Source organism: Spinacia oleracea, chromosome 4 (genome assembly GCF_020520425.1).
Source record: "Spinacia oleracea cultivar Varoflay chromosome 4, BTI_SOV_V1, whole genome shotgun sequence".
In the NCBI taxonomy this organism is placed as follows: Eukaryota; Viridiplantae; Streptophyta; class Magnoliopsida; order Caryophyllales; family Amaranthaceae; genus Spinacia; species Spinacia oleracea.
The window spans coordinates 37153575-37177956 of NC_079490.1; the positions used below are offsets into that span (position 1 = coordinate 37153575).

The 24382-nt window shown below is 34.9% G+C and overlaps 2 protein-coding genes across 2 annotated transcripts; both read right to left on the bottom strand.

The window, feature by feature from the left end:
• Window positions 1-3099: 3099 nt before the first annotated feature.
• Window positions 3100-6160, bottom strand: LOC110774935 (protein FAR1-RELATED SEQUENCE 5-like). Its single transcript, XM_056841603.1, has 3 exons — window positions 5343-6160; window positions 3401-4317; window positions 3100-3221 (listed from the first exon to the last, which is right to left on the bottom strand). Exons 1-3 carry the CDS (start codon window positions 6158-6160, stop codon window positions 3100-3102), a joined length of 1857 nt encoding a protein of 618 aa, XP_056697581.1.
• A 194-nt stretch (window positions 6161-6354) lies between these two features.
• LOC130471462 (uncharacterized) lies at window positions 6355-19879 on the bottom strand. The gene is made up of 5 exons (XM_056841604.1): window positions 19641-19879; window positions 18813-18983; window positions 18159-18232; window positions 6500-6801; window positions 6355-6423 (listed from the first exon to the last, which is right to left on the bottom strand). The coding sequence occupies exons 1-5, from the start codon at window positions 19877-19879 to the stop codon at window positions 6355-6357; spliced, it is 855 nt and encodes a 284-aa protein (XP_056697582.1).
• Window positions 19880-24382: the final 4503 nt, after the last annotated feature.

Consider the following 24382-nt stretch of genomic DNA (forward strand, 5'->3'; position numbering starts at 1 on the left):
CGTTAATTCATACCTTGTTTAAGTGTTGAGCACAATGAAGTTTGTACTTGTTGCTTCAAATTTTAATGTAGTAATCTTGGATATTTGGTGTTTGATTTCAAAGTTCGGTTGTTTTTTAGTAATATTGGATATTTGGTGTTTGATTGCTCATTTGTTTCTAAATGAGTAAATTTTAAATTTCAAACTTAAATACTTGCTAATTGTATGTAAATGAGAAAAATTTGAAGTTCAAAGTTAAACATTCGGTCATTGTTTGTAAATGAGCAATTTTTAAAGTTCGGAATTCAAACATTTGCTCATTATTACTAAATGAGCAAATATTAAAGTTTCGTATTTTAAAGTTTTGTTCATTGTTACTAAATGAGCAAATAGGAGTCTAAACATTTGCTCATTATTTATAAATGAGCAAATATCAAAGTTAGATAGCTCATTTGGTTTTATATGAGCAATTTTTTAATTTCGGAATTTAAACATGTGCTCATTATTACTAAATGAGCAATTTTTAAAGTTCGGAATTTAAACATTTGCTCATTATTACTACATGAGAAAATATTAAAGTTTCGGAGTTTAAACATTTGCTCATTATTTATAAATGAGCAAATATCAAAGTTCAAATTTAAAATTTTTGCTCATTGTTTGTAAATGAGCAAATATTAAAGTATCAATTCTAAAATATTTGCTCATTGTTTTTAAATGAGCAAAAATATTTAAAACTTTTGCTCAATGTATTTAAATGAGCAAATATTAAAGTTCGAATTTAAAATTTTTGCTCATTGTTACTAAATGAGCAAATATTGAAGTACGGAATTTAAACATTTCCTCCTTATTACTAAATGAGCAAACATTAAAGATTCGGAGTCTAAATATTTGCTCATTATTTATAAATAAGCAAATATCAAAGTTTTAATTTTAAACATTTGCTCATTTGTCTCTAATTGAGCAAATTTTAAATTTCGAACTTCGATATTTGCTCATTGATTGTAAATGATCAATATTTGAAGTTCGGTTTTTTCTTTTGCTCATTGTTCCTAAATGAGCAAATATTAAAGTTGAGAAGTCTAAACATTTTCTCATTATTTATAAATGAGCAAATATCAAAGTTCGAATTTAAAAATTTTTGTTCATTGTTTATAAATGAGCAAATATTAAAGTATCAATTCTAAAATATTTGCTCATTGTATTTAAATGAGCAAAAATATTTAAAACTTTTGCTCATTGTATTTAAATAAGCAAATATTAAAGTTCGAAATTTAAACATTTGCTCATTCATAATACATGAGCAAATATTAAAGTTTCGGAGTATAAACATTTTCTCATTATTTATAAATGAGCAAATATCAAAGTTCAAATTTAAAATTTTTGCTCATTGTTTATAAATGAGCAAATATTAAAGTATCAATTCTAAAATATTTGCTCATTGTTTTTAAATGAGCAAAAATATTTAAAAATTTTGCTCATTGTTTTTAAATGAGCAAATATTAAAGTTCGAATTTTAAATTTTTGCTCATTGTTACTAAATGAGCAAATATTAAAGTTCGGAATTTAAACATTTCCTCTTATTACCAAATGCGCAAACATTAAAGATTCGGAGTCTAAATATTTGCTCATTATTTATAAATAAGCAAATATCAAAGTTTTAATTTTAAACTTTTGCTCATTTGTCTCTAATTGAGCAAATTTTAAATTTCGAACTTCGATATTTGCTCATTGATTGTAAATGATCAATATTTGAAGTTCGATTTTTTCTTTTGCTCATTGTTCCTAAATGAGCAAATATTAAAGTTGCGAAGTCTAAACATTTGCTCATTATTTATAAATGAGCAAATATCAAAGTTCGAATTTAAAATTTTTGCTCATTGTTTATAAATGAGCAAATATTAAAGTATCAATTCTAAAATATTTGCTCATTGTATTTAAATGAGCAAACATATTAAAGTATCAATTCTAAAAAATTTGCTCATTGTATTTAAATGAGCAAAAATTATAGTTGTTACTAAATTAGTAATTTTAAAGTTTGAATTTTTAATTTTTGCTCATTGTTTATAAATGAGCAAATATTAAAGTTTCAATTTTAAACATTTGCTCATTTGTCTCTAAATGAGAAAATTTTAAATTTCGAACTTTGATATTTGCTCATTGATTGGAAATGAGCAAAATTTGAAGTTCAAAGTTAAACATTAGTTCATTGTTTTTAAATAAGAAAATTTTGAAGTTCAATTTAATATTTGCTCATTGTATTTAAATGAACAAAAATTATAGATTAGATTCTACATATTTGCTCATTATTCTAAATGAGCAAATATTTAAGTTTCGAATCCAAATATTTGCTCATTTGTTTATAAATGAGCAAATTTTAAAATTCCTTCTGTTCTGCACTCCTCTACTGAACAGTGCAGTTCAGATCATCAATGCAGTTCACAAGAAATAAATAGAACACTGAACTTTATTCAACACATGATACAAAACAGTGCAAGATGTAACACAAGAAATAAACACAGCAGATTTTTCGGAGTCCAAATATTTTCTCATTTGTTTCCAGTGCCAATTGTATTCCACAATAATTAGTTGTTACACGTAAATAGGTTCCAAAATGTACAAAATTGTACTCAAAAAGAATAACTAAGCAGGAAATGTTGCTTTTGCTCATTCTTCTCAAATCTTCCCTTGCTAAGCATTCAGCAGCTTCTTGACGATCATCTACGTGCCTAAATATGTCCACTGCTTCTAGATTCCTAGTTACCTGAGAGAGCCAAAGATAATGTTTCTAGTAAATAATGTTTGGTTTATTTCATAATCGAATTAAAACATCCAGTATGATATAGAGTATGTAATGTGAGTAGGCACATTTCTCCAAGTTTGCAGCCTTGCAGTAACAAGTGCATCCAAAGACCTTGCAAAATCCCAACAAAACAACAACAGAGCAGAACTGTTTTGTTTTCAGTTCTGTTATGTACAACATAACTGAAAACAAAACAGTTGCACCCAACAAGATACAACAACAGTCCATCTATTGGTGAATATTTTTCAGTAAATGTGATTCATATGCTTGCGATGATATCCACCAATTATGTGATTTTGCTTGCGATGTGGATCGCTTAGCTAAATTTTAATAACAGCCAAGAAAATGATCAGACTCTCAGGTTTCACACTGTAAAAAGACTCAAAACCATAAGGCGGGATACAAGAAGATTTCAAAAACGTGAATACAGGACGTAACTGATCTGGAAAGCGCATTACAGCAACTCAGCAAGTTAATCTTAAGCTAGACTTCATGTAAACACCATACATCAAAACTTAACTGGTGAAAAGGTGCCAAAAACCCAGATTGACAGAAAGTAAATAAGCTGAATTTAATTTGGCAGTTACCTTGCTTAGGTTGTAGTTTTGTTCGGGCAGTTACGACTGTCGTGATAATCATATGCCCCACAAGCTTTACATTTTCTTTTGGGTTTCTGACTTTGCTCAATTACTGCCTCCTTTTCTCCTACTATTCTATGTCTCTTGCCTTTATTCTTTGATGGTATTGGATTTTGGGTATTGAGGTTAGAAGACGCACTAGGACCAACAAAAAGCTCCATCTCTTGAGTTTTTGTCATTGGCACACACTTTCCTTTTTCTACCAAATTCTTACTAAAATCTCTAAGATTATCGAGAAATTGTTGCAAATTTTCCTCATTTCCCTCTGCAAGGCCTACACAGTTAAAAATCTCTGACCAGACTTCCCCTAACATTTTAGTTGTTGTGTTCATCTTCCTACATTCTTCAAGCAAGTTACCATGCATATCAAAAATTGGTCTTTTGGTTGCCTCGTTTGTCCATCGATCAAGAATGTAGTACTCTAGAATCTTTGTAACTTGTCTTGCATTTAAAACACATATTGCATGTTTACATAAAATCCCCAATCGCTCAAACAATTTGCAAGAACATGATGTTACGAGATTTCCAGAATTAAATGTTATCTCACTTGTTTTCTGTCGAGAATGGTCCATGACTTGTGCGATTTCAATATTTTCTTCCATTCTAATAGAACTAATCCCACATCTGAAACATGCCTTGTACACCTCATCCTGGAACATGTAGAACATTTTTCTGGTATACACCTCAGTTGCATGTTTCTCCAAAGGCAATGGGGTTATAAATTGAGGAACAGAGTGAATGGATTCCGTATTTAGCTTATCTTGCTTGTGCCTTTGTGCATCCATTGCACTTTCAAAACGCATGTAGAATTCTACAAGTGTCACATGCGGATTGGTGAAATTGTTGAAAAAACTATTCTCACTTTTTGATCTAGAGGTAGTTCTTAAAATGCCTCCTAACCTGCATTCAATAGCTTAACATATGAAATTTATGACATTTAAAACAAAAAAGTAATCAAAAAGTTTTCTGCTCATTTGCACAAATGAGTAATATTTTTGCTCATTTAGACAAATGAGTAAATTTTCTACACAAGTAACTATTATGGTTTGGACAGTTTTCTGCTCATTTGCAAAAATGAGTACCTTTTTTGCTCATTTAGCCAAATGAGTAAATTTATTTTGCTCATTTGTCTAAATGAGTAAATTTATTTTACTCATTTAGACAAATGAGTAAATTAATTTTGCTCATTTGCAGAAATTAAAGTTTCTGATTTTAAATGAGTAAATTTATTTTGCTCATTTGTCAAAATGAGTAAATTTATTTTACTCATTTAGACAAATGAGTAAATGAATTTTGCTCATTTGCAGAAAATAAAGTTTCTGATTTTGAATGAGTAAATTTATTTTGCTCATTTGTCTAAATGAGTAAATTTATTTTGCTCATTTGTCTAAATGAGTAAATTTATTTTACTCATTTAGAGAAATGAGTAAATGAATTTTGCTCATTTGCAGAAATTAAAGTTTCTGATTTTAAAGGCAACAATAACAATAATATTGAATCTTCAACTGAAGTCTGAGCTTTACTGACTCAAGACCTTCAATTAAACTAAAAAAATATTAATCAGGAGAGTTAATAACAGCCAAGAAAATTATCATTCCTAGAAACAACATAATTGTTTCAGACTTTCATGTCTCACACTGTCAAAACACTCAAAACCATAAGGCGGGATACAAGAAGACTTCAAAAAAGTGAATGCAGGACGTAACTGATCTGGAAAGAGCATTCTCAGCAAGTTAATCTTAAGCTAGACTTCAAGTAAACACCATACATCACAACTTAACTGGGGAAAGGTGCCAAAAACACAGATTGACAGAAAGTAAATAAGCAAAAATGATATCAAATTTTTGATGAGATTAAATTAGATTAACAAAATAACAAAATTTGACATCAAAGCATATTAATAAAAAGAGAAAATGCTGCCTAACCTGAGATCTCTAAAGTAGCACGGTATCCAATGTTCTCTTATTGAAAACATATGTTGGAACCAACCATTCTCCACAAGGTTATATTGAACCATAAGCGAGTTCCAAGTAGCTTCAAATTCCTCGGATTCTTGTTCCATGTCCCACACACACTCATTTAACAACTTAAGAAAATCTTCATCTTGTTTGAGCTCGGGTCCTACTTTTTCAGGAACTTTTTTCATTATATGCCACAAACAAAGTCGGTGGCGAGTGTTAACAAACACCTCATTTATGGCAACTTTCATTGCCGGGTCTTGATCGGTTATCAAATATCTAGGCTCACAATTTCCCATAGCATTAAGGAAATTCCTAAAAAGCCATTCAAATGATTGAGCATCTTCTTTAGAAAGTAAACCAACCCCAAATGTTATGCAAGACTTGTGATGGTCTACTCCGGTGAAAGGAGCTAAAACCATTGAGTATGTGTTGGAGTCATAGGTGCAATCAAAGGATATCATCTCTCCAAACAATGAATAATTTTTACGGCTAGTTGCATCCGCCCAAAACAGATGTGAAACATGATCATGTTCATCTAGGGCATAATCAAAGTAGAACCCATTGAAAACATCTCTTTTTCGTATAAAATTCTCAATTAACATCTTAGCATCATCACCCTTGATGTGCTCCTTCAAATCTCTATGAAAGTTCATAAAGTCTTTCATTGTGGCCCCAACATTGTCGTAACTACCTACATTTTCCTTAAATAGCCGAAAAGATTTCGTTGGTCCAATGTTCATTCTTGTATTATTATTCACAAAATTCTTGTGAACCATCGTCATTTTTCTTGAACTTCTCAAATATGGCATGGATGTAGGAGAGGCTAGGAAATGGTTATGAGGCTCAAAAAATTTGGTAACTTTGTATTCTCCATCTTCATTGTTAAGATTCCAAATGATTCTAGCCTTGCAACCAACTCGCTTTGAGTTTCTTTTACGGTGTCGCTTCCCTTTTTCATCATAATTACCTTCGGATTCTAAGATACCTTCTCTACTGCAAAGATAATACTTTTGAATGATACCTTTGCTATTCTTGTATACCGTAGCTGAACGAACGTCAAAACCACATATTACAGCATACTCCTTATAAAATTAGATAGCCTTTTCTAAAGTTTTGAATACCATTCCTTCCCATGGTTTCTTATCTTCAACACAATATGGAAACCATTTCCTAGTTCCATCTTGAGTTAGATATGTTTCTGCTCTAGGACTTCGAATATATTCGATTGGTGTAGGTTTTTCTGTAGGCACTGTAGAGACTGGTGTAGGCGCTGTAGGTACTGTTGTATGCTCCATAGGTTCTGTTGTAGACTCCATAGGGACTGTCGTAGGCACTGTAGATACTCTTGTAGGATTTGCAGGCCCCTCCTTTGCAGGCTCTGTAGGTTCTGTTGTAGGAACTGTAGTAGGAACTGAAATAGGCACTGCACAAACCAAAAATAATCACATATATTAAATGAGAGTGGTACTGCTAGTTGGTCTTTAGCCTCTGCTAAGTATTTGCATGCTAAATGGGAAGTTACAAGAAAGGGAAATAATGAACAGATATGTGACATTGCTATATTTACAATCAGATTCAAGCAAAACAAAAACAAAACGAGCAAAATAATTCCCCCAAATGAACTCAATTCAAGCAAAACACCACTTGCTGCCCTCCCATGTTACTATTATGTGGCGGACACTTCTGATTACCCGGTTGTACGTTCTGATAAGGCATCACACATAGAACTTACAACAAGAACTAGATTAACTAACAAATTCCAGCATTACATATGCGCACAATTATTTTGCTCATTTGAATAAATGAGCAAAATAATTTATACCAGAAAGTTACTGCTTGTATTAAAATTTGCTCATTTGACCAAATGAGCAAAATTTCATATTTCAGGCAGTTACTGCTTGTGCCAAAATTTACTCATTTCCCAAATGAGCAAATTTACATATTTCAGGCTTTTACTGCTTGTGCCAAAGTTTTCTCATTTGACCAAATGAGCAAAATAATTTCTTCCACACATTTACTTATTTTGTCCATATTTGCTCATTTGAACAAATGAGCAAATAATTTCCAAAAAATCAGTTGTGCTTCCATAATTTTGCTCATTCTCAAAAATTAGCATAAATGAGCAAAATTGATTCACACCCTATATAGTTGTAACAACTTTGCTCATTTGCTCAATTGGGAGTTCACACCCTAAACAGTTGCAACAATTTTGCTCATTTGCTCAATTGGTTCACACCCTAACAGTTGCAACAATTTTGCTCATTTGCTCAATTGGTTCACACCCTAAACAGTTGCAACAATTTTGCTCATTTTCTCTATTTATTATCAGTTGCACTCTCTTTTTTGTTTCTTCAAAAAACGAACATCTGAGACTTTAAACCCACCCCCCCCTAAAACTCAACATGAATAATTAAAAATTTATGCAATTTACATACCTAATTTTCGCAATTTTCATTCGAAATTACTAATCAACTCTATTCACTATAAATTAATTATTGTTTCATTAATTTCAATATTTTCTCAATTAAAAACAAGGGTTTACTCTCCCTTTCGATTTCTCATGAACAACCAAAGACACAATCAAAATTTATGCAAAATTCATTCAAAATTAACGCAATTTTCAATCAAAAATATTAATCAATTCAATTTCACAATCAATTTGTAATTTGTTCAATAATTTCGAAAGTTTAGTTTTAAAATCAAAGCTAATTAATTTCAACTAAAAATTAAAAAAAGTACCTTCCATGGAAATTCGAGTTGAATAGCTTAGCAAGAAGGATGATAAAATCGAGTTGGAAGAATTAATTCTTGGTTTCAGCCATGGAATTCTTGGTTTATGCCATGGAAATTCTTGGAAGAAGAAAGAGAGGATTCTGTTTTTTTAGGGGTTTGTTTTCGCGAGATGTTTTTTTAGTATTTTGGAGGTTGATTTCGCGATTTAATTACCGCCGTTCGATCAGATTTATGTGTGCGGTTCTGATTGCTTCTCATTCTTCCTATTTTAAGGTCCTTCTCATTGGAGGGGGACCCTATATATATATATATATATATATATATATATATATATATATATATATATATATATATATATATATATATATATATATATATATATATATATATATATATAGAGTTGCTAAACTCAGTGGGAGCTTAGTATTTGTTATTCGACAAACTAAGGCCCAAATATAGATATATGTTTCATTGTGATTTATTCAAATGAGACACAAGGGTATTGTTTCTACCATGAATTTTTGAGAACATAATGTTTGTTTGCTCGAAATAATGTCCTTTTGGAGATTCTTTCCAAAATGACAAGTGGGAGAAAATAGACCTCGAAAGGTGTTTGAGACGAACAACAAACATAAACGGACATTCCAGAGGCTTTTCGAAATTCTTTAGAAAATCCGAACACTTATTCTTTAAGGACTTTAGAAGTGGCTTTAAAGAATACACATCTCTTAGAAGACTTTACAAGTGCTTCAAGGAAAACAGAATATTCAAAAGACTTTCAATTGGATGTTGATATTCTATTGTTTGATGTTCTATACCCAAGTAGGTATGGAGTTCAGGTCAATGAAAATATGAGATTCTTCTATTAGATAGTGAAGAAACCTACAACTTGCAGTCAAACTATTATCATGTAGATTAATGAGTTTGTGACTTGTAAGAAAGCTATGACGAAACCCAGATTCCCTAAAATGGTTAGAGGCCATATATAGACTCAAATGTTTTAGATGGTTAAAGGCCATAAAATAGAATCAATGTTTTGATGACAAAATTGAAAATTTGTTGATTTGCAAGAATGGTTTACATCTATTGGTTGCAAATTGGTTTTAAGGATAAAAACCATCAAACATGGAATTGTGTTCACACACAAAGCTAGATTACTGGATAAAGGTTACAAGTAAATTCACGGCGTGGATTTTGTTGAACCCTCACGCAAAATCGTAATGCTCAAGTCTATAAATCAAGCAATGATTGCATATTGGTACATATAGCAATTGGATGACATAACATATTCCTCAATCAAATGTTGGAATAAACTATGTACTGTTAGGTTATGATACATATAAAGCATATATATTTCATGCGGAAAAACCATAAAGCCAGGAATCCAAATTAATTGCCACATAACAATTAGCATAATTTAGGATGCATACATTTGTAGCGTGCCCTCCCTAGCTTCTCCCGAACCGAACAAGAACAAGTTTAGGACTCCAAGTGTAGTCCCTTCGTAGATAGTCCACAGCACGTTCGGATCCGCCTTAGATTTAATTAACTAGAATTCAACCTAAGGTTTTAAGTTATTCGCATATAATTGTGGCAAATTATTATCTTAGTTTTAACCATAAAACTATATGAATACTTGAATTGGGTGATTATAAATTGTGAATGCCATCACCTATTTATAGGGTTGGAATAATGGAATTTGAAGTCTACTAGGTTTCAATTAATATAATCCTATTAGAATTAGACATTAATTAAAACTAATAAGTTAATGTTTAATTCAACAACTAACTCTAGTAGCTTTAGGAAATTTAATCTTTAATCTAATCCTAATTGCTTAAGGATTCGACGTATGCACGAACTCAACGTACACACGCACGCACAGCCCACGAGGGGCGCTGGAAGCGCGCGCGCACGGAGCAGGCTCGGCCCACAGCGTTGCGGCCCATCGCTTGGGCGCGCCAGCCTTGCCTTGCTCGCTGGGACTGGCCTTGCGTGCTGCTTGGCTGGGCCTGCGTGCCTTGGCGGGCTGCTGTGCTGCCTTGCGCGCATGGGCTTGCTAGGCGCAGGCCTGACTTCGTGATGGGCCTTGCGTCTAGCAAGCTCGTCCGATGTTTATTTCGTACGACGCGCTTCCGATTAATTTTCCGATTCCGGAATTCATTTCCGATTCGAACAATATTTAATATTACCGATTCCGGAATTAATTTCCGTTTCGAACAAATATTTAATATTTCCGATTCTAGAAATATTTTCCGATTCCGATAATATTTCTGATTCCGACAATATTTCCGTTTCCGGCAATATTTCCGATTCCGGCAATATTTCCATTTCCAATAATATTTTCCGATACGTACAATGTTTCTGTTTCCGGCAACATCTACGACTTGGATAATATTTATATTTTCGATACGATCCATATTTTTGTTTCCGGCAAATATCATCGTTTCCGGAGTATTCATAATTTGCCTTTTGATGATTTCAGCTCCCACTGGAACCGAGATCCGTCGATTCCGAATATCCATAAATGGAGTATTTAATTCACTTAAATACTTGATCCATTCACGTGCTATTTGTGTGACCCTACGGGTTCAGTCAAGAGTAAGCTGTGGATTAATATTATTAATTCCACTTGAACTGAAGCGGCCTCTAGCTAGGCATACAGTTCACTTGATCTCACTGAATTATTAACTTGTATAATTAATTAACACTGAACCGCATTTATTAGACTTAGCACTGAATGCATACTTGGACCAAGGGCATTATTTCCTTCAGTCTCCCACTTGTCCTTAGGGACAAGTGTGCATTTACTAATTCCTTTGTCGCTTGATGCTTGATCATGAACATAAGGTACGATTTGTCATCCTTATTATGTCCAGAGGTGTTTCTCGGTTTCAGAGTTCAACTGATCAAATAAACAGATAATCATAGCCTATGATTCATCTGAGCACGGCCATGCATTTTACAGTTTCTAGCTCTCCGAATGGCCTTGTACAACTTTCAGCATCTCATCCCGATTTATGGGAGGACAATCCCAATCTTGCGATCTTGATATTAGACTTCGTTTGATAGGTGATTACCCGAGCGTTGCCGTTATAGCCTCCTATTACGGTGCGACGGTTGACAACGTCAAAGTAACCAGTTCTCAAACAAGTAATCTCAAATCACTCAGGTATTGAGGATTAGTGTCTAATAATTTTAATAAAATTTACTTATGACAGATTTTCATCTCTTACAGTAAAGTTTTATAGGTCTGTCCGATACTAGTCTTCCCAAAGTAAGTATCTATGCAAATGATTGCGACATTGCTATGTCCACATAGTTCAAGAAACAGAACTACTAGTCATCTTGCAATCTAGTCGTCTAGCGTTTTCTATGCGTCCATCTTTATAGAAAACTCTGACCAGGGACCATTTTCAACTTTTGACATTCAAGTTCACTTGATAGACATTTCATAGTCACAGGAATGGTCCTGACAGTCTATCTTGAATATATCGTCAAATTGAAGGGACTCATCATTTAATAAACCACAAATAAAATGGAAAATTGAATTTTATTCATTTATATGAATGGTTAACCAGTAACTTTTTACAAAGTATTAAACTCTAAAACTTTAAAACATTAAATAAGGACGTCAAAGCCATTCTGCAACATGCTTGATTCCCATAGCTGCAGTGTGCGAGTTGTGCTTCGCCTGCGGCAGAGGTTTAGTTAATGGATCTAAGATGTTGTCGTCAGTTCCAATCTTGCTTATCTCGACTTCTTTTCTTTCAACGAACTCTCGTAGAAGGTGAAATCTACGAAGTACATGCTTGACTCTCTGGTGGTGTCTAGGCTCCTTTGCCTGTGCAATAGCTCCGTTATTATCACAATATAGAGCTATTGGTCCTTTAACGGAGGGGACTACACCAAGTTCACCTATGAACTTCCTTAGCCAAATATCTTCCTTTTCTACTTCATGTGCAACAATGTACTCCGCTTCAGTTGTAGAATCCACAATGGTGCTTTGCTTTGCACTTTTCCAGCTTACTCCACCTCCGTTGAGGCAGAAGACAAACCCAGACTGTGATCTGAAATCATCTTTGTTGGTTTGGAAACTTGCGTCCGTATAGCCTTTAACAATTAATTCATCATCTCCACCATAGACCAGGAAATCATCTTTGTGCCTTTTCAGGTACTTCAGAATATTCTTGGCAGCAGTACAATGTGCCTCTCCTGGGTCTGACTGGTATCTGCTCGTAGCACTGAGTGCGTATGCAACATCCGGGCGTGTACATATCATAGCATACATTATTGAACCAATCAATGATGCATATGGAATCCCACTCATTCGTCTACGCTCATCTAGTGTTTTTGGGCACTGAGTCTTGCTTAGAGTCATTCCATGAGACATGGGTAGGTAGCCTTGCTTGGAGTCTGCCATATTGAACCTTTCAAGAACCTTATTGATATAAGTGCTTTGACTGAGTCCAATGATCTTTTTTAGATATATCTCTGTAAATCTTGATGCCCAGTATGTACTGTGCTTCTCCTAGATCCTTCATCGAAAAACATTTCCCAAGCCAAATCTTGACAGAGTTCAACACATGAATGTCATTTCCGATAAGTAATATGTCGTCGACATATAATACTAGAAAAGCAATTTTTCTCCCACTGACCTTCTTGTATACACAAGATTCATCTGCGTTCTTGATGAAACCAAAGTCACTGACTGCTTCATCAAAACGTGTATTCCAGCTCCTTGATGCTTGCTTCAATCCGTAGATTGATTTCTTAAGCTTGCATACCTTCGTAGCATTCATTGGATCCTCAAAACCCTCAGGCTGTGTCATAAACACAGTTTCTGTTAAAACGCCGTTTAAGAAAGCGGTTTTGACATCCATCTGCCATATTTCGTAATCGTAATATGCAGCGATTGCTAACATTATCCGAATAGACTTTAGCATTGCAACTGGTGAAAAGGTCATCGTAATCCACACCGTGGACTTGCCTGTAACCTTTTGCAACCAATCTAGCTTTGAAAACTTCTAGTTTCTAATCCGTGTCTTTTTTCAGTTTGAAAACCCATTTGCTTCCCATGGCTTGGTAGCCATCTGGCAAATCGAACAAATCCCAAACTTGGTTTTCATACATGGAGTCTAATTCAGATTGCATGGCTTCTTGCCATTGCTTGGAGCTAGGGCTCGTCATAGCTTGTTTGTAAGTCGCAGGTTCATCACTTTCAAGTAATAGAACTTCATAGCTCTCGTTCGTCAAAATACCTAAGTATCTTTCCGGTTGAGATCTATATCTTTGCGATCTACCCGGGGTTACATTTCTAGATGGTTCTTGATTCTCACCAGATACTTCTAAAGATCTCTGAGTTTCATCCTGAATGTCATCTTGAGAATTCTCTAGAGTTTGTTGTTCGACTCGCATTTCTTCGAGATCTACTTTTCTCCCACTTCTCATTTTGGAAATGTGATCTCTTTCCAAAAAGATACCATCTCGAGCAACAAACACCTTGTTCTCAGATGTATTGTAGAAGTAATACCCCTTTGTTTCCTTTGGATAGCCCACAAGAATACATTTGTCAGATTTTGGTTGAAGTTTGTCTGAAATTAATCGTTTGACGTATACTTCACAACCCCAAATCTTAAGAAAAGACACATTTGGAGGCTTTCCAAACCATAACTCATATGGAGTCTTTTCGACATCTTTAGACGGAGCTCTATTTATAGCGAGTGCAGCTGTGTTTAGTGCAAGTCCCCAAAATTCTATTGGAAGTTCGGCCTGACCCATCATTGATCTAACCATGTCTAGCAAGGTTCTATTCCTCCGATCTGACACACCGTTCCATTAAGGTGTTCCGGGAGGAGTCAATTCTGATAGAATTCCACATTCTTTCAGACGGTCATCAAATTCATAGCTCAGATATTCACCGCCTCTATCAGACCACAGTGCCTTAATCTTCTTGCCTAATTGATTCTCTACTTCACTCTGAAATTCCTTGAATTTGTCAAAGGATTCAGACTTATGCTTCATTAGGTGGACATAACCATATCTACTGAAGTCATCAGTGAAAGTGATAAAGTAGCTGAAACCACCTCTAGCATTTGTACTCATTGGTCCACATACATCTGTATGGATTAAACCCAATAGTTCAGTTGCACTTTCTCCAACTTTAGAGAAATGTTGCTTTGTCATTTTGCCAAGTAAACATGATTCGCACTTACCATAATCCTCTAAGTCAAATGGTTCTAGAATTCCTTCCTTTTGAAGTTTTTCTAAGCGTTTCAAGTTTATATGGCCTAATCGACAATGCCACAGATAGGTGAGATCTGAATCATCCTTTTTGGCCTTTTTGGTATTTATGTTATATACTTGTTTGTCGTGATCTAATAAATAAAGTCCATTGACTAATCTAGCAGATCCATAAAACATCTCTTTAAAATAAAACGAACAACTATTGTCTTTTATTAAAAAGGAAAATCCCTTAGCATCTAAGCAAGAAACAGAAATGATGTTTTTAGTAAGACTTGGAACACGGAAACATTCTTCCAGTTCCAAAACTAGCCTAGAGGGCAACGACAAATAATAAGTTCCTACAGCTAATGCAGCAATCCGTGCTCCATTTCCCACTCGTAGGTCGACTTCACCCTTACTTAACCTTCTACTTCTTCTTAGTCCCTGCGAATTGGAACATAAGTGTGAGCCACAACCTGTATCTAATACTCAAGAAGTTGAATTAGCAAGTATACAGTCTATAACAAAAATACCTGAAGATGGAACGATTGTTCCGTTCTTCTGATCTTCCTTAAGCTTCAAGCAATCTCTCTTCCAATGCCCCTTCTTCTTGCAGTAGAAGCATTCAGATTCAGAAGTGGGTTGGCTCACCTTCTTCTTTTCAAACTTGGTGCCGCCAGATTGCTTAGTCGGGCTGGCCTTCTTGCCACCTTTCTTGGCATTCCTCTTCTTACCAGATTTCTTGAACTTGCCCCCACGCACCATAAGCACATCTTGCTTATCACTTTTGAGCGTCTTTTCAGCGGTCTTCAGCATACCGTGAAGCTCAATGAGCGTTTTTTCCAGACTATTCATACTGTAGTTCAGCTTGAACTGATCATACCCGCTATGAAGAGAATGGAGGATGGTGTCTACAGCCATTTCCTGAGAGAATTGCTGATCCAGCCGACTCATATTCTCAATTAGTCCAATCATTTTGAGAACATGTGGACTTACGGGCTCGCCTTTCTTAAGCTTAGTCTCAAGAATTTGCCTATGAGTCTTGAATCTTTCGACTCGAGCCAGATCTTGGAACATGTTCTTTAACTCACTGATGACCGTGAAAGCATCTGAGTTGATGAACGTTTTCTGTAGATCTGCACTCATGGTTGCAAGCATTAGACATTTTACATCCTAGCTTGTTAGCATCAATCCAACGATTGAGGGCTGCCTGAGTGACCCCGTCGCCTGCGTCTTTGGGCATCGCCTCTTCCAGGACATACTCCTTTTCTTCCTGCATAAAAACTATTTGCAAGTTCCTTTGCCAGTCAAGGAAGTTTTTCCCGTTCAACTTCTCCTTTTCGAGAATTGATCGGATGTTTAATGAATTGTTGTTTGCCATAGTAAAATCTACAATTGAAAAAGAATAAACAAATAAATAACCATTCACAGTTTCTCTTAATAAACTTAAATTCTAGCATAATTTATCATTTATTAAGCATTTTATTCAAGTTATGTGTTCCGGCAGGTGTGAATAAAATGATTCCAAGACCCTTAAATCATTGAAGAATTAAGCACATTATGTATTTAGACTCAATTCTAAAATATTTTAGGTAAGCAATGCCTTTGCTAATAGTCTAGAAACTACTCTTGGTTGATAGGTACGTGTAAGGACTTATTAGGTAAACTTATCTTATTTGCCACGACATAAAAAGACTCCTTACTTATATCGTTGAGTTTCACCAAAACTAACGTGTACTCACAATTATTTGTGTACCTTACCCCTTTAGGATCAATAAGTAACACCTCGCTTCGGCGGAAAACTAATACTAAGATTGATGTAAAGGTTATCCAAGTAAGTGTTATTTTGGCATAGCACCTTTTAACACTAGTAGAAAAAACCCTTATTGCAGCGGGCTTTTACACCCCTGTTGCAGCGTACATCGTATGCTGCAACTGGGGGGCCTGCAACAAGTCTGAACTTGTTGCAGCGTACAATGTTCGCTGCAAAAAGTACTTTTTGCAGCGTACATATACATGTACGCTGCAACAAGTGCCAAAAATTTGGCAAAAATCATGACTTGTTGCAGCGCACAAATTTATGTACGTTGCAAAAGACCCCACCTGTTGCAGGGTACATCTATTTGTACGCTGCAACAAGTCTGAAATTTTGGCAAAGTTTACACCCTTGTTGCAGCGTACACATATATATGTACGCTGCAACAAAGCATTTTTGGTGGGAAAATTATAGTTTTGTTTAGGGATACCTAGAGTGGCTTGCACCAAATATAGAAACCTGTCACAACAATAATAGAATATCGCAACCTGTATAACAAATATAAAAAGAATAACTATTGTTTTGTATATATCCCAAAACCAAAGTGCACGTACCACATACATTTAAATATATGTACGGTCCAATTTCAACGTACACATACATTTTAATATAAAAGATGCTACAACATCTGAACCAACTCGATCAAACGCGCTCAGGAAAACAATAAATACTTCCTCGTAATAAACTTATTCCATTGCTCACGAACCACTTCAATTTCCTCACTAGCATATGGCGCATTCCTCGAGTATAGACCTTTACAAAAACAAAATTTTGATGGGAGCATTAGATTAAATGCAAATTAAATGTCACATTTTAACATTCAAGCATCTAATGACAATGTACTAATAGTCTAGAATACGACTCAAGAGTAAGGAAAGTTAAAACTCTGCATATTAATCATGTAATAAGAATCAAATGAGTCCTTAGGTTCTTTAGTTCAAAGTTGGGAGCGGAAATGTCATTTTAGCTCTAAATATAACCTATAACGACCCAATGAGCCTTAAATTTGCATAAATAGATTCGAATGAGTTTTAGAAAGTTAAAACTCTGCATATTAATCATGTAATAAAAATCAAATGAGTCCTTATGTTCTTTAGTTCAAAGTTGGGAGCGGAAATGTCATTTTAGCTCTAAATATGACCTATAACGATCCAATGAGCCTTAAATGTGCATAAATATATTGGAATGAGTTTTAGAAAGTTAAATATATTCATATATCATGTAATAAGAATCATTCGAATCCTTGGGTTCTTTAGTTCAAAGTTGGGAGCGGAAATGTCACTTTAGCCTAAATATGGGCTATAACAACCCCATAAGCCTTAAATGTGCCAAAATATATTGGAATGACTCTTGAAAACTTAAAACTAAGCATATTAATCATGTAATAAATTTAAAATGAGTCCTTAGGTTCTTTAGTTCAATGTTAGGAACGAAAATGTCATTTTAACTTAAATATGACATATAACGACCCAATGAGTCTTAAATGTGCATAAATATATTGGAATGAGTCTTAGAAAGTTAAAACTATATGTATAATAATCATGTAAAAGAATTAAAATGAGTCCTTAGGTTCTTTAGTTCAAAGTTGGGAGCGAAAATGTCATTTTAGCCTAAATATGGCCTATAACGACCCAATGAGCCCTAAATGTGGGTAAATAGATTGGAATGAGTCTTAGAAAGTTAAAACTATACATACTAAACATGTAATAAGTATAAAACGAATCCTTAGGTTTTTTAGTTCAAAGTTGGGAACGAAAATATCATTTTAGCCTAAATATGACCTATAACGACCCAATGAGCCTTAAATGTGCATAAATAAATTGGAATAAGTCTTGGAAACTTAAAACTAAGCATATAAATCATGTAATAAGTTTGAAACGAGTCCTTAAATTCTTTAGTTTGAAGTTGGGAACGAAGATATCATTTTAGCCTAAATATGAGTGTTTATAAATGAGATTCTTCACAAATGATTCAATCATGCATATAAAAATAGTTGGGCTAAGAATAACCATCTTTCAATTTACTCATGATGTGAGTATCAGTATAAATCTGTAGACTCACAGATTTCAGTATAGAATAAGATCTATAAGAAAAACAGTCTCCCCCCAGTTTGTAAGTTCTCTTTTGATACTAGTATTAAAGAACACATTACTCTTTTGATGCGGGCTTGGTTGTTTCTCTCAGCAATAATACTATTTTTATTACTCCGTACTTTGTATCTATTAAGGACCAACAAGAAAAGTAGGAAACACTCCACTTGCTACCGTATATTAACCATGTTCTAGGACTTGATTTCAGCAAATAGTACTGCATTAATCTCTAACTTGCAGCATCCTCAAGTCTTAAATCTCCAAATTTTAATGTGTGGTTCATTATTAAAATTTGATGTAACAAAGGGTGAATTTAAGTGTTCTTGAATTGGGTTTTATAGTTTTGATGCTTGACTATTTCTGGAATAAGATTTAAGACACCCCGTTTAGCAGGACAGGGAGAAAGAGAGGGGGAAAGAGAGAGAGCTTGGGTTTTAGACTTTTTTGGACACATTCACAAAGTCACAAATTACACAGAACAAATAGGGAACATGATTTTTCATCCTCATATAGACATGGAAAATAAGTCATTTGGGTCAAGTTCAACACAAGTTAATAAAAAGATAAATATACCTTATTAGAAGGTTCTGTAATGCAGAACACAATTCGGTCCTCACTTTATACATAGCTTTTACATCCTGAGGTACTGACTTGATTGCTGTACGAACACGTCCGGATACATTATCCCCAAACTTTGATTTCATTGAAGTGATCCATTCTCCATGATTTGTTTTAAACTCATACCTGATAGAGATTTTAGCAAGTCAGAACAATGTACAAGAATCAAATTAACTTATAAATTTATCACCAACAAACCATAAAAACTAAGGAACCACAGAAACCATAAGAATCAAGAATGAAAACAGTCATCATTATTTTTTCAAACATGCATAAAAGGTGAAGAGAACTAGCTTATTTTTGCAGTCCAATATCTCAAAGCAAAATATAGCATATTTGTCAAAAGTGCATTTCATCTGTACAGAAAGATAAATAGTCTCTCACTAGGCTAAGAAGTAAGGTCTCCAGAAATGAATTCAGCAGCTTACAGAAGCTATCCAAATAAAAGAAGCAATTATGGGATCCCAATAGATTAGCATTGGGAGATTGAGAGAAAGAGAAGGCTACAGCATTGTACATATCAAACTTGGAAACCATCATATAAATAGAGTGGGTGTGACACTGTGGCAGATACATTTAGCTATACTTAGGCCTGTTATTGTTTGTAATATATTCAATCCAATAATGGACTCATTTACACTTTTCAGATATTTCTCAAGAGCCACATCAACAGATTTCATGACTGATCAAACTCTGTCCTTTTTTTCAGAAAAATAATGTAATTGTTCAGTAAGATTCAATGAAAAATCTGATGAATATGAGAGCTTCTTTCAATCTTTGTACATAATGTAAGAGGAAACTGGGGTTGACCCAAGAGTGGTGGTTGCAAGGACAAACAATCTCCTGGGTGAAGTTATTGCTGCTGGGGAAAGGGAGAAAACGCAAGAGGAAACTGGGGTGAGGGACGTGCAGGGGTGGACACCACCGCCTCGGGGTGTATGCAAGATCAACACAGATGTTGTAGTATCAGTGGAAGGCAAGATCGGTGTGGGGATGGTGGTTAGGGATGAAGTGGGAGACATTTTAATGTCTGCGGGACGAAGCTGGAATGCACGAATCACAGCCCTGCAGGCTGAAGCAGAAGCTATATGGTTTGGGTTACGATATGCCTATGATGCAGGATTCAGAAACGTGCAGCTACAGTCCGACTATTTGATACTGGTTAATCTGCTGCAGTCAAGAGCCAAGGAGAAATCAAGGACGCAAGTCATTGTGAATGATATTTGTAATTTTTGTATGCTCTTTCTCAGCTTGTGTGTTGGGACTGTTTTTGTGAATTTGGCTCATAGTTGGGACTGTTTTTGTGAATTTTGCCTATAAAATAAGTATCACTTGAAGAATCTGTTCAAGTCATTAAACTATCCACCTTTCAAATGCAATAACCCAAGGAACCTAAGAGCAAGAAGTAAAACATCATCTTAAGAGTCAAATCAACTGACCTCCAAACCCAGCTCAGTAGTTTTCTTTGTGACCAAAGCAGCATCAAGCATAACACTTGGGTTTGATGTGTTTGTGCAACTAGTTATAGCAGCTATGACAACACTACCATGTTTCAATTCAGCAGGCTGGCCATTAAATTAAAACTTAACAGTTTTTTCCTGCTCGTCTTTGGAAATAGCAAATCCCTACATGATTGTAATGTCGTTAGGAAAGAATCAACACCGAAAGAGAGTCAATGACAATAAATGCGATTTGTGTAGGCCAGACTGGAAAAGTGAAATGAGTAGCAAAAACAAATTAGAAAAACAACTTAACAAATTAAGTGGATGATTTTACCTTAAAACCAACTTTGTTGTTTAGACATGCATTCCAATCAGCCTTCATTTCCTTCAGGGGAACGCAATCATGTGGCCTATTATTGTTGTGGCTGATACCTCACTGTAGTCAACAAACATTTTGTTAGCCCGTAAATATTGCTCAATCATAGTAACCTGTAATCAAAGGAACACAAAATTTAGTGATGATCAAATTGAGGTAAAAGTGTAAGAGAATAGAAAAGGTTAAAAGAATTACAGAAGATCCATCTGATTTTCATTTGATTTTCATTTCCTTACAGCTCACTGACTCCAATAAGATCGTTGAGATTCGGTGGAAGGGCCCCACTCAATAAGTTCCTGCCGTAGTGACTGATACAGAAAATATATTAACAAATAATACGTCAGAGTTAAATAAAAAACAGCCTAAACTAACACTCATACTGCCTGTAATGTATGAACAAGTCCTAACGATTCAGGAATGCTTCCTGTGAGGCGATTATTATCAAAAAGCTTGTTGTTAGACATCAAGGATTAGTAGAATATAATAAAAACATGCATAAAAAAACTAACTTAGTAAAAAAGGAAAAAAGTTGAGTTAGTTATGTTAGAAACAAATCCAGTCTTTATTAAGAGCTAGAAAATGCATGGACATGATGTTAAGAAAGCTAAATTAAAATAAGACAAGCAGAGGTGAACTAATACTAGTAGAAGAGACCAGATATGTAGCAGGGGTCTGATTATGAAGTATGAGAAAGTTTGAAGAAAATTCTTTATCCAGGAGTCTGTAATGATTCTTCGGAGAGGAACAATTGCATTTTAAAATATACAACCATCATCACGAATTATAAAAATAAAATTTCAGACTGTATTTTCTTTCTTATGCCAATCAAGAACATCAAAGATGAAAACTTTAAATGTGTGAAAATTATAAAGAAAGAACAATTCAATAATCTAGAAGATGCAATCAAATAGCTTTCTTGCAAGTACTTAACTTTAACTGGGAGACAACTTGTTTGGAAATGATTGATCTAAAGTCCCTTTAACAATAAATGGTGGTAAAGGTGATGAGCTTATAAGAATTTTCGCAAGGAAATTCCATGTCAAAGTCCATAATAAGAATTTTGTATCTCAGGATGAGTTATTCATGGACAAGGAAGGTGGAGGGTATTTCAATACCCCAGGGGAAGACCCTTCTGTTCTTTTGCGTGTAAAGAAGATCATGATGGTGCGGAGCCTTCTGGAAACTCAGTTGCAGCAATCAACCTTGTCAGGTTGGCCTTAATTTTTGAGAAGCAAAAAACCTAAGCTGTATAGAAACGGGTGCACGTAGAGAATACATGCTTATAAAGGGAACCCGATATATAGAAAGGGTCATTCTCCTCTTTCTGGAGAATCAGATGACTTGAAAAATGAGAAAGCCAGAAAAGAAGACAAAGAAGGTGAAGAGATATACATGACTCCTATATAGAAAGGCTCATTGCTAGTGTGTTAAGTCAGTTGGGAGTGAGTTTGTTGGATACTGTTTGCAGTTGTTAGGTCAACATGGGCCATTGTTGACTTGAGCTGTGTATGGTCTGGTGTCAAAAAGTTAGCAACTTAATTAGTTCATATCTACTTAACAATCAGTATGTCATATAAGAATAACAAAAAACCTCAAACATCCACTAACCTCAATATAATACTAAAAACTATGTAAACCATGTAATAATACAAATCTTGAAGAAGAAAGAAGAGAAGCATACATTTAGCACCACATTCAGAAACACATTCAGTACAGGAATGAGTTCCAACTCCAGCAGCATTTCCAACACCAGCTGTCTTATTTAATCAATAAAAACACCATCAATTTCTGAAACCTAATCTCGAAGCCTCTCCATTTGCTTTGCTGGTGTTGAACAATGAAACCCAAATTATCACAAATCTATACTATTGTAGTGAAATTGCAAAGCTATATTCAATCCTGAGACATTAACATCTCAATGAAAGAAGAATTTTAGTAAAGATGAATTCAATTCTTCTAATAATATGAAGTGAACATCCTAATTCCCATCAAATGACAGTATTACTTGATAAACATGGTATTTCTCAGCTCTAATCGTTCCCTAACTAAAACTTTAAGTCTTATTTTATTTTAACTTCTTCAAAGAGATTAAAGGCAAAATGATGGTTAACAAAACTTAAATAGTTCATATCTGCCATAAATTACTATATCATACAAGATTACTAAAACCTCTAACAGTCAGCAAATCCAACTTCAATTAACACTAAAAATTATGTAAATCTTAAAGAAGAAATAAGAGAAGCATACCGATGCCTATACTTCCAGCAGAGGAACAAGAACAGTAGAATATCCTTAAAGAGCAGTAGCATAACCAAAAAGAATCAACCTCAACCCATATCCCAAAATCTAAGTGCAGAGTTTGCGGATGAAATCCTGATAATTAAGCGTCCTCAAATCCCTAATTCTGAACGAAAGAGGAAAAAAGGAAACCCTAGCTTAGTAGTTCGTTCCCTCTTTCGATTAAAAAATAAAATGGAGCCAAAACCCTAAAATTTGGGGGAAAATAGTTAATTCAATTTTACAAAAATTGAATAAGCCGAATCTTAAATTGAATAGAGATATATACCTCCGTAGTGCATAAATTCACTTAAATTCGAAGAAAAACGGGCGGTGGTGGTGGTGGTGAGAAACGCGATTGGTGAGAAACGGTGGTAGTTGAACCCAATTGGATCTCCATCGGAAGGTGGTGGGACGGTGGTGAACGCGGCAGAATTCCGAGATTACAAATCCCTCTTACCCTTGGTGGCCGGCTTTCGTGAAAGAAAGGTACAGGTTCAGAGAATTGAAGATGGGAGGACTGAGAGGGTAGGCTGGTAGCTCACTAGCTGCTCGTGGTTTTTCTTGGAAGAGGAGAGGGTTTCGAATAAAGGTGGCGACTGGCGAGGAGGCCAGAACCACTGACGAGGAAGCTATGGCGACGCAGGAAGGGTTTTTTTAGGGGACTACGCAGGAAAAGGTAAGGGAAGAAGAGGGGAGTTAAGCGCGAGAAATGAAATTTTAATATTGCAGCGAATTTTTTTTTGACCCGGGCTATTGCAGGGGGCTTTTAAATGTACGCTGCGACAAAAATAGGTTATTGCAGGCGGCTTTTAAATTGTACGCTGCAACAAACGTTTTTGCAGGGAACAATTAAATTGTACGCTGCAACAACCCTTTAAAAGGTTTGACCCGCGTTGACCGACTGGTTATTGAAGCGTATTAATACATGTACGCTGCAACAAGGGGGCTGCAACAGGGGTTTTTTCTACTAGTGTAACTCAATTTTTAAAGTTTGGAACTTAAGGCTCTTACTATGTTGGTTAGATTTTAAGTGAACTAAAATCCTTAATCATGCAACATAATCAAGCCACAATCTCATGCATAATTAATACATATTTAAAGCAATAAATTACTTAAAGCATGCATGAGATATAATTGTGATCTAGTATGGCCCGACTTCATCTTGAAGCTTCAACTTCAAACTCCGTCTTGAAAATGGATTGGAAACTCCGTCTTGAATTTCACCATGGGAGGCGCCATTTTCTTCAAATAGGATAAACTATAACTGAAACTAATTACAACTATTTGATGGTACGCAGACCATATTTAAATTAAAAACTTTGGTGCATTAGACCAATTTTACATTCAAATTAATGGTACGCATACCATATTTTCTATCCTATTTGGGCCATACTAGTCACTTTCCATAACCTGCAAAACAGTACATT

Bases quoted from the DNA above. Each gene is read 5' to 3' on its own strand.
- LOC110774935 (XM_056841603.1), bottom strand. From the start codon at position 6,160: ATGACGATGGTTCACAAGAATTTTGTGAATAATAATACAAGAATGAAC. The intron at 4,318-5,342 runs GTTAGGCAGCAT...TATTGAATGCAG, and splicing joins TGCTACTTTAGAGATCTCAG to GTTAGGAGGCATTTTAAGAA. The intron at 3,222-3,400 runs GTAACTGCCCGA...TGCGCTTTCCAG, and splicing joins ATATGATTATCACGACAGTC to ATCAGTTACGTCCTGTATTC.
- LOC130471462 (XM_056841604.1), bottom strand. From the start codon at position 19,879: ATGTCTCCCACTTCATCCCTAACCACCATCCCCACACCGATCTTGCCT. The intron at 6,802-18,158 runs GTTATTCTTAGC...TGGTTTGTGCAG, and splicing joins CATGAGTAAATTGAAAGATG to TGCCTATTTCAGTTCCTACT. The intron at 6,424-6,499 runs GTATTCAAAACT...ACGTTCGTTCAG, and splicing joins AGAAACCATGGGAAGGAATG to CTACGGTATACAAGAATAGC.